General features: G+C 39.1%; 1 protein-coding gene across 1 annotated transcript in view; it reads right to left on the bottom strand.

The window, feature by feature from the left end:
* The window catches only part of ANO5 (anoctamin 5), a 96,263-nt gene extending 84,331 nt beyond the window's left edge, over positions 1–11,932 (bottom strand). The window contains exons 1-2 of the mRNA XM_061203149.1: positions 11,152–11,932; positions 236–279 (exon numbers count right to left, since the gene is read on the bottom strand). Coding sequence (XP_061059132.1) covers positions 236–279; positions 11,152–11,932 — 825 coding nt within the window. The remainder of the gene's footprint in view (positions 1–235; positions 280–11,151) is intronic.
* Positions 11,933–17,991: the final 6,059 nt, after the last annotated feature.

Raw genomic sequence — 17,991 nt, 5'->3', positions numbered from 1 at the left:
AACTTATGGTTGCTCCCTTATAACATCCAGAAAGATTCAATATTAAATCTGCATGAAACATGGAACTTGCTTTACTTACTTAAAAATGAATAGGTTGGAGGACAAAACATTAAGAATGTAGTATGAGTAAATAACTGGACTACAAAGACCTAAGTATTCATATGAAGTACATTTCTAACCTTGGCTCAATTTTTTGTTCTGACTTATAGGAGACTAACACATATATTTAACTTACCTCACTTACTTCAAAAAAACGTTCTTCACTACCAGCTCTTCTCTCTAAATTAAACAACAACAACAACAAAATCATGTTAAAACGGCCAATCAATCACAGTATGTTAAAAGTCTGCAGAAGGAGAAAATAGGAATTCAAAATTTAAACAAAAGAAGTCCAAAGAAAATAATGTTGGAAGAAAACACCCAAGATCTTCCTGGAGCTAAGTTGTTCAAAACAAACTCAAAATAATTCAGCACCAAAAACTGTCTATAATATAGAGGAAAATCATCAAATACTAATGTGTAGATTGTAATCTCACCCACTAAGAAATAAACTTAACTCTGATGAATACAGTTGTAATTCCATAGCCACACAACTGCTGAGAGGAAAACATTCAGTAGGGATGTCCATCCTTATCTCTTAGCTCTCACCATGTGAGATTTATTATTCTATCAGTGTGTTTTCCTGGAACTGAACCACACTAGTTACAAGTAAAGTACTAACAGAGGACTACCAGTTTTAAATAGGCCAAATTACTTTCCTGACACAGATGTCTTCATGATAGTTATGTGCTGAATCATTTGGACTGAAATACATCTTCAAATAAGTTTCTGACGCTAAAAACTGTTAAATATAGAATTCTGATTCTTATTCTCTTGGGACTCCAATTTGCAAAACACTGAGAAATATTTTACAAGTCAAAAACTTGAGGGAGAAAATCACAATGGGAATGGAATAAAATATTGCTACCACTTAAGAGTCATCCACAGTAACTGTAATTTTAGGAAGTGTTAGTATATATTCTGAAAATACAGAAAATATAAACCTACCATTTGTATAGTTTTTTTTTCTTTCCCAATTTTGTTTATTGTGATAAAATACACATAGTATAAAATTTACCATATTAACCATTAACAAGCAAACAGTTCAACAGTATTAAATTCATTCATAATATTGAGCAACCATCACCAACATCCATCTCAGAACTCTTTTCATCTTGTAAAACTGAAACACTATACCCATTACCAACTCCTCATTCTCCCCTTTCCCAGCCCCAGGCAACCACCATTCTACTTTCTGTCTCTATGATTTTGACTACTCTAAGTACCACATATAAGTGGAATCATGTAGTATTTTTCATTGTGTGAGTGGTTTATTTCACATAGCATGTCAAGTTTCATCAATGCTGTAGCATATGTCAGAATTTCCTGCCTTTTAAGGCTGAATAATATTCCATTGTATATGTATGCCACATTTTGCTTACCCATTCATCCACTGATGGACACTTCTGTTGCTTCCACATTTTAGCTGCTGTGAATAATGCTGCTATCTACATGGGTGTACAAATATCTCCAAGATCCTGCTTTCAATTCTTTTGGGTATATACACAAGGTGGAATTGCTAGATCATATGGTAATTCTTTTTTTAATTTTTTAAGGAACCACCACACTGTACCATTTTACATTTCCCTAGAGTGCACCAGGTTTCCAATTACTCCACATCCTCTCCAACTTTTGTATTTTTTTTTTTTTTGATAGTAGGCATCCTAATGGATTTGAGGTGGTACCTCTTTGCAGTTTTGAGTTGCATTCCCCTAATGATTACGATGTTGAGTATCTTTTCATGTTCTTCTTGGCCATTTTTATATCTTCTTTATAGAAATGCCTATTCAAGTCCTTTGCCCATTTTTAAATCAGGTTGTTTGGTTTTTTATCGTTGAGTTTTAGGAGTTCTCTAACTGGATCAGATATATGATTTGCTCATATTTTATCCCATTCTGTGGTTTGCCTTTTTACTTTACTTGCAGTGTCTTTTGAGGCACAATTTTTTTTCATATTTGTGAGGTCAGTTTGTCTATTTTTCTTTTCTTGCCTGTGCCTTTGGTGTCATATCCAAGAAACCACTGTCAAATCCAAAGTCATGAAACTTTTGTCCTATGTTTTCTTTTAAGAGTTTTATAGTTTTATGTCTTACATTTAGGTCTTTGATCCATTCTGAGTTAATTTTTGTATATGGTGTTAGGTAAGGACCCAACTTCACTTTTTTGCACATGGATATCCAAATTTCCCAGCACCATTTATTGAAAAGATTGACCTTTCCCCATTGAATGGCCTTGGCATCCTTGTAAAAAATAATTTGACCATATACATGCAAGAGTTTATTTCTGGGCTCTCTATTCTAGTCTATTGGTCTATATATCTGTCTTTATGCCAGTACCATACTATTTTGATAACTTTAGCTTTGTAGTTAATTTTGAAATCAGTGAGTCATCCAGCTTTGTTCTTCTTTTTCAAGATTGATTGGCTATTTGGGGTCCCTTAAGAGTCCATATGAATTTTAGGATGGATTTTCCTATTTCTACAAAAAACATAATTAAAATTGATAGGGATAGCACTGAATCTATAAATCACTTTGGTGGTATTGACATCTCAACAATATTAAGTCTTCTAATCCATGAACAAGAGATGTGTTTGCATGTATTTATGACTTCTAAAATTTCAGCAATGTTTTGTAGTCTTATTTGTACAAGTCATCACATTCTTGGTTAATTTATTCTTACGTATCTAATTCTTTTTGATACTAATGTAAAAAAATTTTCTTAATTTCCTTTTGAGATTGTTCATTGTTTATATACAAAAATGCAACTGATTTTTGTGTGTTGACTTCATATTATGATACTTTATAAATGTTGACTGCATTTATAGTTCTAACAGGTTTTTTATGGAATTTTTAGGGTTTGCTACATAAAAGATCATATCATCTGTGAACAGAGGCAATTTTAATTCTTCCTTTCCAATTTGGATGTCTTTTATTCCTTTTTCTTGCCTAACTGTTCTGGGTAGAACTTCCAGTACTATGTTGACTAAAAGTGGAAAAGTGGATATCCTTGGTAAATACCAATAAACTTAACTCACATACACAAAAGCTCTTTGAAGTTCCTAATGATTGTTAAGAGTATAAAGGGGTTCTGAGATCAAAAAGTTTAAAAATGCTATCTTAGGTATAAACTCAGTAGAAATACATGCACTATGGGAACGTACAAGAATGTTCATAACAGTATTATTGGGGTTAACTAGAAAACCAACATCACCTCAAATATCCAGAAATAGTAAAATGGATCAATACAATGTGGTATAATCATACCACATTTTATAGTTACCAACAAAAGTGAATTAATTTTAACTACATGCAAAAACATAGATAAATCTCCCCAAAATAGTTCAGCAAAAAAGGCAGAAATATTTAGTAATATTTCAGTTATATAAAGTTAGCTATGCAAAACCAAAGTATGTTACTTAGGGATGAACAGGTAAGGGTAGATGTTGTTGGGATACAATTCTCCTTGGGTCTTTCAGGTTTCTGCACATCTTGCAAATGAGACATGGACTGCCCTTTGTTCTGGATTATCTTTTCAAGGATCTTTGTTGAGATAGAGATAGAGATTCCTTCAGGAGCAAAGGACACGTTCACTTACAGTCTTGGAAGACTGGATCAGTGTCTCCCTCCAGAGCAAAGGGAAGGCAAATTACTGACCAATAAAAAAGACTCAAGTTCCCTAAGCTCAGATTGCTCTCCTGTACTGCAAACCACCCACCGAATGTGCAGGCCCTCTCTGCATTGATCTGCGGCAACTTGGGCTCAGGAAACTGGAACACGCTGCTACTCATCCTATTGTTAATGCTGTGAATAGTAAACTGTCCTTTGTCTCTGATCCAGGTGTCTCATATCTTCTACCAGTGACCATGAAATTGTAACAGGCTACTTGGTTAACTTCCATGTGTGGTAAAATCTCAGACTTTTCACAGCTCTTGACATTGATCGTCAGTATAATATTGATAATGACAGTGGTGATAATGGCTAACATGTATTGATTCTCTGTTGTTAAGAGATTTACAGTACAGTAGAGGAGACAGACCAAAAATTGTGATAAATGCTATAAAAGAGACAAAAAGAGCAAAGAGAGAGGGAGAGAGAAACAGGGAGGGGTGCAAATTAGACATGAGAAACTCAGAAAATCTCTCTGAGGGAGTAATGTTTATACTGATATGTGAAAGTTGAGAGGATACAAGTCACATAAGAACACATAAAGGCTGTAAGACAGGAACAGTTTTAGGTGTTGAAAGAAACGAAGGTCAAGCTAGAGATGAATAGGTAAATGGCAGAGAGGCCTGAGAAGATGTTGGACAGGCATGGAGTGGGAGACAGTTTGTGGAGGACCTTGTATGCCTGTATTTTTTCCTAAGAGAAATAGTAAGCCACAAAAAAGCTTTTAAATAGAATTTACATTTAAATTTTATGAAAAGCACTAGTTGCTGACTGGAGAATGGGATAAAAGAAAGTAAGAATGGAGAAAGGAAACAAATTATGAGGCTGCTGCAATGAATCACAAGAGATGATGGCGGTCTGGCCTGGAGTTGGAACAGTGCAAATGAAGGCACATAAATGGATTTTAGATATTTGAGTAAAAATTGGAAACAAACTGCTATCAAATTTCAGATGTGCAGGTGGAGAGACAAAGAAGATTAAAGACTCCTAGGCTTGAGCAATTCGAGATTTCATTTAATGAAACAGGGAAGATTATTAATGGTGGGCAATTAACACAGCAGATGCTGTTGGCTCCCCACAAATATTCTTTCTCTTCCTTGTTCTTTACTAACAAAATACTAATTATATGGTACAGCAAAGAGCTCTAGCAAAAAAAGAACAAAAAACAAAAAACGAAAAAACACATTTCCTAGCCTCCTTGCAACTTAAGAATATGACATAAATTCAGAGTTACCAAATATCACATAAATGGCATTAATGTCTATCTCCTAAGATATGTGCAAGCATTAAATGAAAAAAATGCGTGTAAATTGCTTCATGCAGTCATTGGCACAGAAGTGATCAATGAATATTAGTTATTCTTGTTGATATTGCTACTATTATTAGGATATATTCTATTCTTTTATTAATTTTCAGAACTGTTTTAAATTCTTTGGGATGAGTTTTAGAGTGTCAGAATAAAGATGAAAGAATATCTTTTGTATTCAGGTCTTTTTGTTGCAAGATCTATTAAAAAGTTAATAGCTAGCATAAGCAAAGCTTGAAAACTAACAAACTATAGCTATAGCCACATCACAACTTTTCTAAGTACAGGTTTTCTCATCTAAAAGATTAAAAATATAAGTAAAAATTATTTGAAAAATATAAAATATTATGCAGTACCATCATCAAAGGGTTTTACCCATGAATACTGTCTAGATGTACAGCTCAAAATTCCATAATGTCTTGACCACCTCTCATTGGACGTTCCAATAAAAAGGAAACCAATCTAGCAAACTCTTTTTTTTTTCTTATTTATTTATTTATTTATGGCTGTGTTGGGTCTTCGTTTCTGTGAGAGGGTTTTCTCTAGTTGCGGCAAGTGGGGGCCACTCTTCATCGCGGTGCGCGGGCCTCTCGCTATCACGGCCTCTCGTTGTGGAGCACAGGCTCCGGACGCGCAGGCTCAGTAGTTGTGGCTCACGGACCCAGCTGCTCTGCGCCATGTGGGATCTTCCCACACCAGGGCTCGAACCCGTGTCCCCTGCATTGGCAGGCAGATTCTCAACCACTGCACCACCAGGGAAGTCCCTAGCAAACTCTTATAAGAAGTTGATAAAGAACAGGATTCTAAGAAATACATGCTTTGTCTCTCAACGTATTGTACTTGCACACTGACGTAAGGAGGCTTTTATTTTCTTGAGGGCAAAAACAGTCACTATTGTGCATAGAACTAAATATAGTTCCAAGCACAGAGCAAACAAATGCACACCTTAAGCTAGAGTTATAGAGTATTTTATAATTCTGTATTTTAGAAAAGAAAGTAGAAAAACTGGAAGCATTAACCCCTCCTTCCTCTAATTATTTTTGCTGTATTTAACATAAAACACCTGGTTAAAAAATATTTTCAAACTGCTATCAGAACTTGATGCAATGCGTTTATTTGAGAATGTGGAAAGGGGTCAATACAGTTCCTCCAGATTATCTCCTGTCCGTACTAGTTCTCTCTTATGCTTTCGCCCTTCAACTTGCTGCTTCCTCGCCCTGGATCTAACAAGATTATCTTTTTTGGCTAATTCTTGCTTACTTTTCACTTTATATCGGTTTTGACATCCTCCTTTCATGCCTTGCCTGAAACCTCCTCATCTGCCCCACAGTTAGCCTCTTCCCTGCCCCCATACCACCCTGAACTTAAGCCTTTTGTGGGTACCTAGCCCAATTATACCTCCCTCCACAAGACTGCAAGCTCCCTGAGAGCCAGGTAGAGCGCACTTTGTAAACCGTATCCCTTTCTGAAAAGCAGAAAGATGAAAGAAGATAGATGTATTTCCTCACACACCATGCTCCCTCTCACACATAGTGCTAACTCACTCTCACTCACTCTCTCTCACACACACAATCAGATGTTCACACATGCCATAGACCCAGATACACTTTCACACTCACTCAGAGAGTATAAAGTTGAAGAAACTGTGCATAATCTCCAAACCTGTCGAAACAGAGGCCTATATGAAGAGGCAAGATTTGAAGCCAACAACTCTAGATCAGCTTCTCATTATTCCTGCAACTTCCTCTAAAGTCAATAGAATTGACTGTACTTTTCCTGTGGGCTAGAAACCAGAACTACGAAGGGTTTAATATCAATCGCTTTGGAGAATCATAAAATATGAGCTAAAATTTAAGCCAGCCCAAAGACAGCTTGGAGTTTTCACTGAAAGCACCTTACTAAGAATACACACTGCAGCAAACCCAGAACCCAAAAATAGCCCTTGCACTTACCAAATGGTCTTCTCAGTTTACACTTCTTCCAGCGGCATAAAATAACATATATGCAATCAAATATTCATATTACTAAAGGATAGGTGGTTTGGTTAAATACAATGCTTGATGTAGTTGTAAAGACGCAAGCAACTTCACATTCAATTTTAAAACTGCCCTTTCCAATGTTAAACCCTTAAACTTTCTTTTCCAATGCTGAATGTGTCATAAATCAGCCAAAGAAAGAATATTTCAAATCAGAACTTCCTTACAATGTCAACCAGTCAATAGTTCAATTTCAGCAACATTGATATTTTACTAGCAGTGTTTCTTTACATAACTATTTAAATGGTCTATTACACATTGCCCTTATAATTTCATTTTAAAAATTACTAGATTGTGGGAAAACAGCTAATTGGAGATCACTGATTGCTTAAATGTTCAACTGTTAAGAAAATAAACTGAGAAAATACAACAAGTCCTAGAAACATCCATTATGTCTGAAAGACACAATGTTAACATTCTCTCTCCGGGAAGAAATTTTATCACATGTAAATCAATTGTTTAACTTTCTCATATTTACTCTTCAAAGGTGATTTACGAAATACATAATACACAGATCCAGACTTACCTATATTGGGGAATTTACTCTAAGAAATCCATTTGTATTTTAAAACACAGGAATAAAAGTAGCTCTTAAAAATTCATGCTGTGGAACCCAGTATTGTTCAGCCTTCTGAAACCAACACTTTTGTTTTCATAACTGTGTCATTAAACTCCAGAAAGAAACATATATTTAGAACTGGGTTTCCAAAATTCCACGTGACTGTCAATGTTAAAAAATACATCCTCGGGCTTCCCTGGTGGCGCAGTGGTTGAGAATCTGCCTGCCAATGCAGGGGACACGGGTTCGAGCCCTGGTCTGGGAAGATCCCGCATGCCGCGGAGCAACTAGGCCCGTGAGCCACAGCTACTGAGCCTGCGCGTCTGGAGCCTGTGCTCCGCAACAAGAGAGGCCGCGACAGTGAGAGGCCCGCGCACTGCGATGAAGAGTGGCCCCCGCTTGCCGCAACTGGGGAAAGCCCTTGCACAGAAACGAAGACCCAACACAGCCAAAAATAAATAAATAAATAAGTAAATAAAAAATAAAAATAAAGGCATTCCTTTAAAAAAAAAAAAAAATCCTCATTGCAATGCACTTTTCATATAACCCTAGAAGTAACAGAAATCCTAATAATGAGCAATAAAACCAACGCAGCAAATTAATCAACATATTGAAAGACATTTAGAAAAATAAGAGTCATCTGGGTGGGCTAGACCACCCTGCTCCTTAGGCTCTGCTCTTACCAATGCCACTGTCTTCTGCTATTTGGATTCTGGATCTATGAACAAAACAGGTTATAGGAATTTGGGCAGGGTGCATTCGTGAGACCCAACCATCAAATACATGTATTCCACATTAATATCCTTTTCTCCTACCTCCACCCAAATCAGAGGCAAAGCTTTTATCACAACAAGAGGAAATATAAATCAATTACAAAAGTCTTTGCCAAGAAAAGGGGAACTGAAATTACTTCAGGAAAAGTTCTAAAACCTTCCTGGGATGGACTGAAGCTTCAGTATGACCTCAAGCTGAAGTAACACTGATCTACGTATAAATTCTAGTAAGCAAAATTATCCTGAGGCTAAATTAGATCTTCTAACATCTGAGAGAGAGTAATGGTCAATCTCTGTAATGCCATATTGATACATTTTTTCCTTCATTATATGTATAAAGTTACATACTCCACATTTTTTCCCTCCACTCTTCCTTCAATGAAGAATATATTTCTCATAGCTTTACTTCAGAAGGACTGATTATAAGTAAATACTGAATGCTTCAAATGAAAAACAAAATCTATTAAGAGCTTCAGATTACTGAAATTACAATAGGAAACAATTCTCTGCAAAGGAAGAAACCACTGAATAAGCACAGAATAGGACTTCTAATTTTATTTGTCTAAAAGACATTTGACTTCTTTTGCACACTGAACATCAATCATTTTCCCTAACAAGTTTACTGCATTATTTAGCAGAGCCGTTAGTCAAAGTTTAAAGTTTTCAATAGTTGTATTTCCCTCTATCTTTAAATTATTTTTTGTTTAAAAAAATGGGAGTTGCTTCAAGTGACACCATCAAGAACATGGAAAGAGAACCCACCAAATGGAAGAAAATATTTGCAAGCCATATACACTGAATATATAAAGAACACTTATAACACAATAATTGAAAGGCAAATAACTCAATTTTTTAAATGGGCAAAGAATCTGAAGACATTTCTCCAGTGAAGATATATGAATGGTCAATAAGCATTGAAAAAGGTACTTAACACATTTAGTCACTGAAAAAAAGTAAGTCAAAACCACGTTGAGACAGCATTTCACAACCACTAGGGTTGCTATAAATAAAAAAGACAGACGATAACAAATGTTAGTGAAGATGTGGAGAAACTGGAACTGTTTTATATTACTGGTGAAAATATGAAAAATGACGCAGACGCTTGGAAAACAGTTTGGCAGTTTCTCAAAATGTTTTATATAGAGCTACCATATGATTCAGCAATTCCACTCCTAGGTGTATACCCAAGAAAGATAGAAACATATTTTCATACAAAAATCTTGCAATAAATCTTCATAGCAGCATTATTCACAGTAGCCAAGAAAGTGGAAATAATCCAAATGTGCACCAATGGAAAATTATTTGGCAATAAAAAGGAATAATGAACTGATACAAGTTACAACATGGATGAACTTCAAAAACATTATGCTAAGAGAAAGAAGCCAGTTACAAAGACCACATATTGTATGAGTCTGTTTACATGAAGTGTCCAGAATAGCGAAATCTAGAGAGACAGTAAATAGACTAGAGGCTGCCTAGAGCTGAGGGTAGGGGAGGTGGGGTGGGGAGGAGGAATGACTACTAAGAGGTTTCTATTTGGGGTGATGAGAATGTTCTAAAATTAGATTATGGTGACCACAAAATTGTAAATATACCAAAATTTGAATTGTACGTTTTAAATGGCTGACTTTTATTGTATGTAAATGAAGTATATCTCAAGCTGTTAAGAAAGGGGAGGAGGAGGATGCAATAATGCACTTTATTTCTTGGTGTCTTTGAAAACTAAATAGTATGACTTCTTAGATCATTTATCACTTAAAAAAAACTGTTTCCATGTTTAGATCTAACACTAAACAAGACATGAAAGTAGAGTGTCATTGAGAGAATTGAGCATCATTGAGGGCCCTGGAGATAGACCCAGAAAAATACATGCATTTTCAGGAAAATGCGTGTACTAAAATAGACCCACAGAATACAGGTCCGGGGTGGCCACACGGGAGTTTCCAGGGGCTGGCCTTCTCTCTGTTCCGTCCTGTCCCAGAGGGCTTGGTATTTCCCTGGACCCACACCTGCTTAGCTTCTGGCCGGTTCCTGGGGCCTCAGGCATGACTCAGGAAGAAAGTCCAAGTATCATGGGTACTGGGAGACGGGAAACCCCGAAGCAAACAATGGGCAAACATTTTTCAACGGAACTAAGGATTCAATGAAAGCTTGTATAACAGCATCCTCCCCAAGTGCATAAGAATCTCAAACTGATGGACCTTAGGGTTCGGTCTGCCCTTCCATAATTAACGGTAATCTCAAAGCTTGAGCAGTAGTCGGCGAATAGAAAGGGGCAGCAAGACTCGAGGGCCAGCTCCCCACACAGGGAACTGCTGTCATGCGCCCTAAGCTTAGGCTCTCTCGGTGGGAGACTCCTTCTTTCCTCTGCCTGGGTTCAGAGGCCCGAGCACCTCAGTTCACTCGCCCGGCGTGCTCGCCTCGCCTCCCTGCACTGTGCGACCGCTCCGCGGCGTCCAGAGGAGCAAGGAGGGCGGTCTCGGAACCGCTCGGAACAGGTGCTGGCCTCGCGGGAGCAGCCCGAAAAAATCCCCGGCCCGGGCAGGGAGTGTTCGCCTGCAGTCCCCGTCTCGCGCAGGGCACGCCGCTACGCGAACATCCCCGGGATCCCGGCCGCAGGGCCGCCAACGTCCCCCGGGGTCCCCGCGCCTAGAGTGGCGCGGTCCACTCACGGAGCCCGACCCTCCCCCCCGCGCCACCCCGCCGGCTCCTACCTTCCTCCTGCACCATTTCCAGGACATCCGGGTCGCCCATCTTCGCCAGCTCGTTGATGACACTGCTGGAGGGGCAGCAGACTGCCGACCCCTGCGACTGGAGGCGAGATCTGGCCTGGAGACTGAATCTGATCGTGGGCCGCCGCACTTGCGCCGGGATCAAGAGATCCTCTTTATAAACCTCATTCTCCTCGGGTTCCACCAGCGTCGGGGGCTTCAGCCAGCTGGGCTTCTTCTCCAGCGGGTACTTCCACTCGACCTGGCCCTCGACCCTCGGCTTCACCGCCCTCTCCCTGTAGCGCTCCTGGGACCTCTCCCAGTACGTTTCCCGGAACGTGCCGGCCTGCTGGTCTCCCAGCTTCCACGAGCCCTGTCTCCTCTGGCTCTCTGGCGGCGCTTCTTTTGAGTCCGCCTGGGCGCTCTCTCCCCGCCTCTCTCTACTCCTCCCCAAGTCCTCCACGGGGGCCTCCATCTCCCCGCCCCCCGGTCCGCCGGACTCGACGCCACCCCGCCCCTCTTCGCTCCCGCCCTCTGACTCACTCGGCCCCGGCTCCGCCGCCTCCTGTCCCGCTTTGGGGCCCGCTGTCTCCCGGGCCCCTCGCCCGGGCAGCTCCCTTCTCAACAGGCCTTGCTGGTCCCATCCCACCGGGTTGGCCCTCGCCCCGGCCTCCTGGTTCTCCCGGTTCTCCTGGGCTGCCGCCTCCCCTCTCTCTGAACTATCCTCCGATGCCAGCCGACGGGCCAGCTGCGTCCTCACCCAGTTGGCCTGGTCCTCTTCCATCTGCCCAGCCCTCCGCCTAGCATGGGCGGCACTCGAAGAGAACCCCTTCCCAGTTGAGGAGTTATTTTTTGTCGGGTGAGAAAAAGCCCTCCTTCCCTAAGGCGACCCCACCCCCTTAAGGCCCGCGTGTGGCCAGGTCTCCAAGGTTCTAGCAGCCCCCTCCCTCCCGAGTCCTGCGCGTGGGTATTAACTTCGCAGCTGGCAGGGTCCGCTTCCGGGACGCAAACGCGATTTCTAACACGGTTGGTGGAAAGTCAAACATGTTTGTCGTGAATTCGAATTCAGCCTCTGCCCCTTAAAAGTTGGATGGCATTGGTCAAGTTTCTGTAAGCCTAACAGTAGCCACCTAAGGGACTTTCGAGGGTCACATTGTACAGTGCGGGCATAATGTGTTAAAAATTTAGCTGCTATCAAGACTAACCCATTTTCCATTGAGCCCTGCTCCACCTCAAAGTGTGTCTTAGTGCCTTGAGAACTTCAACCTCAGGCAGAGCGAATGGTCACACTCTTCACAGGCTCCTCTGAATTGGTTCTAGGTTTCTGAGACCTTATCAACTGCCACCTCCCCAATAATTGGGAGATAAGAATTACCCTCTAACAAGGGAAAAATAGATAAGTGATGATGAACTAAGGGTGAGGTAGAGGTCTGAACTGAGGGCCTTGAGAGTGCTAAGGAGGGCATGACTTTGAGTTTGGGGCAGGCATGGGATGATTTAAGAATAACGACATAACCAAGGAAGACTTGACCTTTCTTAATTTTCATGTTACTCTATTTTTCCCCCCTTCTATTGACGTTTTAGAACTAAGAATTACCTTTTACAGATGAGAAAATAGGCCTTGAGACAAGTGTTTTGGTGAAGGTCATGGTTAACTGTGGAAATGGAAATCACCTTTTTTCCCCTATACATTGCTATCTGTTCTCTATTTAAACCTCTAGGAATATATCAGTTCTGGTCAGGTGATTTCAGACTATAGGCAATTCCTTACTTGATGCATTCTGGAATTGTGTTTGAAATGTGAATATACATAAGTCAAGCAATAGACTTACATGTAATTATAATAAATTGCTAGTTATGATAGAAGTGTTTGGTTTTTACTTCTTGATTAATCATTGTTTGAGTCTAATAAAAGGTTTACGATGTGATTTGTTTCATGTTCTTCACATATACCAGGTACTCTGCTAGGTGCTGTAGATATTGTGATTTAACAGATGGTACAATCTTTGCTTTATGTAGATTAAATAAAAATAAAAACAATAAAATTATTATTCTATAAATTTTATATAATTATGTTTTCTATTCTTGATTCTGTACCATATTTGAAGTGATATATGAAAAGACATTTAATGATGATTTTGTGCAAAATTAAATGGAATATTTTGATGCCAAATTTGCTAATATTTTATCAACTTCTCTAAACTTTGTTAACAAATAGTTGGCTCCTCCTTGTGTTCTTTTGATAAAGGTATGTATCTTATCCATAACTCTTGAGATCTTGAGAAATTTTCTCTGAATTCTTATCACTGAAATACTTTATTTTGCTTATCCATTCATCATTTTAGGATCTGTCAGTTTCCTCCATTGCTACACCCTGCCTCTTTAGACACAATCTTTAACCATACATTTCCAGAATTATGTTATGAATAATGAATACATGTTCTTTTAATGTAATTGAACACACAGTTTTGTATTGAGACCAAAAAGTTATCTTTTTTAGCCCTCCAAATAATTTCAGCCTTTGTTTCCAGATTATTCAGCCTTTGTTTCAATGTTATTGCATCACCTGGTAGTGCCTTTTTTTTTTTTTAATTTGCTTCTTGTGCCCTACACTAAGGGTGGTATGCAAAAGTGTTTAAATGACAATAGAAACACAGCTGCAGATATAAAAATGGTGATACTTTGGAAACTAAACTGTCAAATGATTGCTTAAAATACTTGTTTGCCAACTGGTAAGTAAAAGTATGAATTCTCTGTAGGAAAGCACTTCAGGGGTGTCAGTATATAATGCATGAAAGCCTGAGCTGTATGAAAGTTAAGTGTATAAAATTGAGTAACACCTGCATGTGAACATTTTTTATTCTAGCAGCCTGATTAAATAGATGGATTTAACTCTGAAGAGGACAAGTTCATAAGCTACACTCTGGAGGCCAGAAAAGACCTTGGAAAGTCATCTAATGAATCCTTCTCCCTGCTGGTATCTAAAGCAAGGGTATGGCGGCTCCAGTCTGTCGTTTGGATCAGTTGGCTTTCTCGATTTCTCTACATGCCAAGGCTTTAACTCCTACAGTAAGTGTCTCCTTTTGGGCTACTTGGCAATCGTTTACTTTTTAACCCCTAAAAGTTTCATTTATTCCATGTATTTTCAACATCATTACAATCCATATAAAATAGCATGCTCTAGGGTATGGATCTTTGAATCAGGAGTCAAAAAACCTGCATTTTATCTTTGTCTCTGTCCCTTAATGAGCTAAAAGGCACAATGACCTTGAACAGATGACTTTGCATTCCTCATCTGTGAATATTAAGGCTCTTAACTTGTTCCACCCATCTCCCAAAGTTGTTGGGAAAGTCAAACAAATCATATGCATGAAAAGACTTTGGAAACAATAAAAATGTAACAAACATGAGACAGTTTTATTGACTAGCAGAGGTAGTTATAGATTTACCAGTCGGTAAGGATACTAGTTGTGGGATATTGTTTCCCCTGCAACAAAATGCTGCTTCAACCATTTCTCTGGGATTTGCGGGCATTTTCTCACTCCACACAGATTCCTCACTCACTACGTACTGGTTTCAGAGGAGGGGGCCAAGTCTCCTTATTTGCAATATTTATTTCTTTGAATCCTGACTTATTTAGGCCCTGGACTTTTACAATAAGCCCTAGTCCTGTTTATTAGGACCTTCATCGCTCCTACCATCTGACATTCTTCCCTTTCCTAAAAAAATGCTCACTTTACAGGCTGGCCTCTGGAACTATTGTGGTCATCAGAAAAGCCAGTACAATTCTGAGCACTTGGGTGGCATGTCTACTATGCCCTGTAACTAGAAAAATGCAGTTGGTTCCCAGACTGAAGAGATGGGGGACTGTCTCAGCAGAAGGCCAGGAACAAGAATGTTTTCATCTCTCCCGTGCCTGTTTGCAACAGGCACTGAGATTACAAATGACGCCCTTCTTCCTGCAGTCTGCCAATGACTTTCTGTCACATATGAGGGAAAATCTAAACACCTTTCTTGTCAGTAGGAGTGCCACGCTATATTTACGTGATCTAAGTCCACTTCCCACCTCTCCCATCACGTTCTAGCCATGCTGTCTTGTTGCTGTTCCTCAAACCGAATGAACACTTTCCCATCATTTCCTGAGCACTTTGCACTGACTGTTCTCCCCATAAAGATCTTCACACGGATGCTTGGTGGTTCACTGTCTTCCATCATTTAGTTTTCTATGCAAATGTCACTTCCTTGGGAAGAACTTTGCTGACCACCCTAGGACAATAACCTCACATCACTATCCTCTTAGCCGGCATTTTTTCTTCATAGCTGCTATCTCTTTCTGACTTTGCATATTTAATTGCTGATGCATATTTATTTTTGTATAAGATCCATGGAGCCTGAGGTTTTCTCAGTTTTCTTCTCTGTTGTACCTGTGGCACTTAGAATGGTGCCTGGCATAGAAAGGTTCTCATAAATATTTGTTGAATGAATGATACGTCAAAGGTCTATCATCACATTTCCTATTCCCTGAATCAGTGGCTGACTCCTCCCTTGCTTTCCTGAATCTGGGAGAATAATTGGATTACATACTTGCAGCAGCTTGTGGCTCAGTGCCATTCTGAGAAATAATTTTCTAATTCTGAAAAAAAACATAAAATTTACCTAAAGAAACAACTAGAATCAGCAGAGATAGAGACAGTAAATCAGGACTTTGCCTCACCATCTGAGCACCAATCTCTTGGCTTCTCTTTGAAGACATATTCTAGACCCTTGGCAAGCAGTGGCAGCAGATGACAAGAAGAGGCAAGAAAGACCCGTCTGTGCTTTAGTGCTACTATATTCTTGTAATAACAAGTGTCCTTTGGTATAAAGCAATCACATCCTCTTGTTTAAATGCCAGATGCTTAGGATTGTTATTTTTCTTTGGCATACACATAAACAGGAGATAAAAAAAACAAACGAACCCATATGGTCTACACTGGCTGCATCAAATAAGAATCTGGATCTTGGGCCTTGAGTGGAGATACCTATATTACTATATTTCCCTTTCATCTTTCACAGATAAAGTTTTCCATCAGGGAAACTATACCCACTGGGTCTAGATTTTCTTTACCATCAAATCTTTTTTGAACCTTGTCATGCAACTGAAAGAAACTGTTCCCTTAAAGGTTATCATTCATTGCCTTGTATCAGCCATTATATCCAGTGCCTCTTTCCAGATCTTCGCAATGGACCTGTGCCATTCTGAGTCTCCATCCATAATTCTGACTCTCCTACTCTTTAGGAAGCATGATATGGAAGAAAGAGCATGCATGTTAAAGTCAGAGGTTCTGGATCAGGCAGACCTGTCCAAGTTCGAAGTGGCTGCATAAACTTTAGCTAGTGGGCTAACCTCTCTAAACCTTAATTTCCTAATCTGTGTAATGGAGACAGTCATATCCAGCAAACAGTGTGGTTATGAAAATTAAATAATAATGCTAAGTCCTTGGCACATAGTATACATTAAAAGAATGCTAGTTTTCATCTTTCTTTTGTACATTCAATGATTTCCTTGCCTCTTTCATCTTCTTTCAGCAAAATCTCCCTTGTTATTCTCATTTACTCTTTTTTTTCATGAACTCTCTCTTCTTTGAGGCGCCCAAATATCCAGCTCCACACTAACTGCTTATTGAAAATTTCTAAAGTCTTAAGTCACTTGTATGTTTTAATATTACTCTAATTTGAACAGATACAAGGCTAAATCAATTTCCTCCAAACTAGTTCAACTTCCCAACTTTCCCACTTATTTCAAAGTCACCAGAATTATCTCAAGTTGGTGATTAGTAATTATAATAGCTACTATTATTCAAATATGTATTAATTAATGTTCTTTGCATATATTACTACATTTATTCCTCATGATGATGTGAGATAGGTACTTATTATCAGACACCTCTGTATGTACTACACATCTTGGCTCACCCTCTTTTAAAATTAACTTTATTGAGGTATAATGTACATTAGTAATTATAATTATATTAATAATTAAAATCACTAATTTTAAGTGTGCAATTAGATATATTTGTGACGTGTTATAGTTATGTAACAATCACCACATTCACAATATAGAACATTTCCCAAAACTATTCCACACATTTGTAGTCAATCCCTTTATCCAGTCTACTAGCCTCTGGCAATTGCTGATATTCTTTCTATCACTAATTTTTTGGCTCACCTTTATATTCCAGTTTTTACGATAGCAATTAGTTATGCACATGTGCAATTTGAAAGAATCTTGCTTTGACTCTACTGAGTATCTCATACTTCCTGACCTAGGGTTTTTCCATCATCATGAAGTGGGTTTCCTATGCTCGTCCACTCCACACTATTCTGACACACATGCACACCTTTAAGTAGGAGAATGTTAACACAACATAAAGCTACTCTGACCAACTGGGAATGAGGGATAAATATTCCCCTTTTTTATTTCTTGGAGGGGCAATTCTGAGATGCATTTAACACAGCGCTTTAAGGGTTCATCAGAGGGATCTACCCCCTTTAGCCCTTGGATTGGCTTGTCTTCCTTTCATGTTTGTTCATGTTTGACTCTTCCCACCCCCAAACCACCCCCAAACCTTCCTTAAGATCACTTCCCAAAATAATCTTCCTGTATATAAGTCTTACCTTGGGCTCTGCTATTAGGGGAAATCCAGGCTAAGATGAAATTATTATTTTTATCCCTATTTTAAAAAATGATTTAGTAAACTAAGGCTTACAAAGGTTAACTGCCCACAGTTGCATAGCTATTAAAAGAGCAAGAGCTTGGACCCATCATAACCTGATTCCACAATTCGTGTTCTTAATCACCAC

The sequence above is a fragment of the Eubalaena glacialis genome, chromosome 10 (assembly GCF_028564815.1).
Source record: "Eubalaena glacialis isolate mEubGla1 chromosome 10, mEubGla1.1.hap2.+ XY, whole genome shotgun sequence".
NCBI lineage: Eukaryota > Metazoa > Chordata > Mammalia > Artiodactyla > Balaenidae > Eubalaena > Eubalaena glacialis.
The sequence above is the reverse complement of the archived record's forward strand: the minus strand, read 5'-3'. Positions and strand labels throughout refer to the sequence as shown.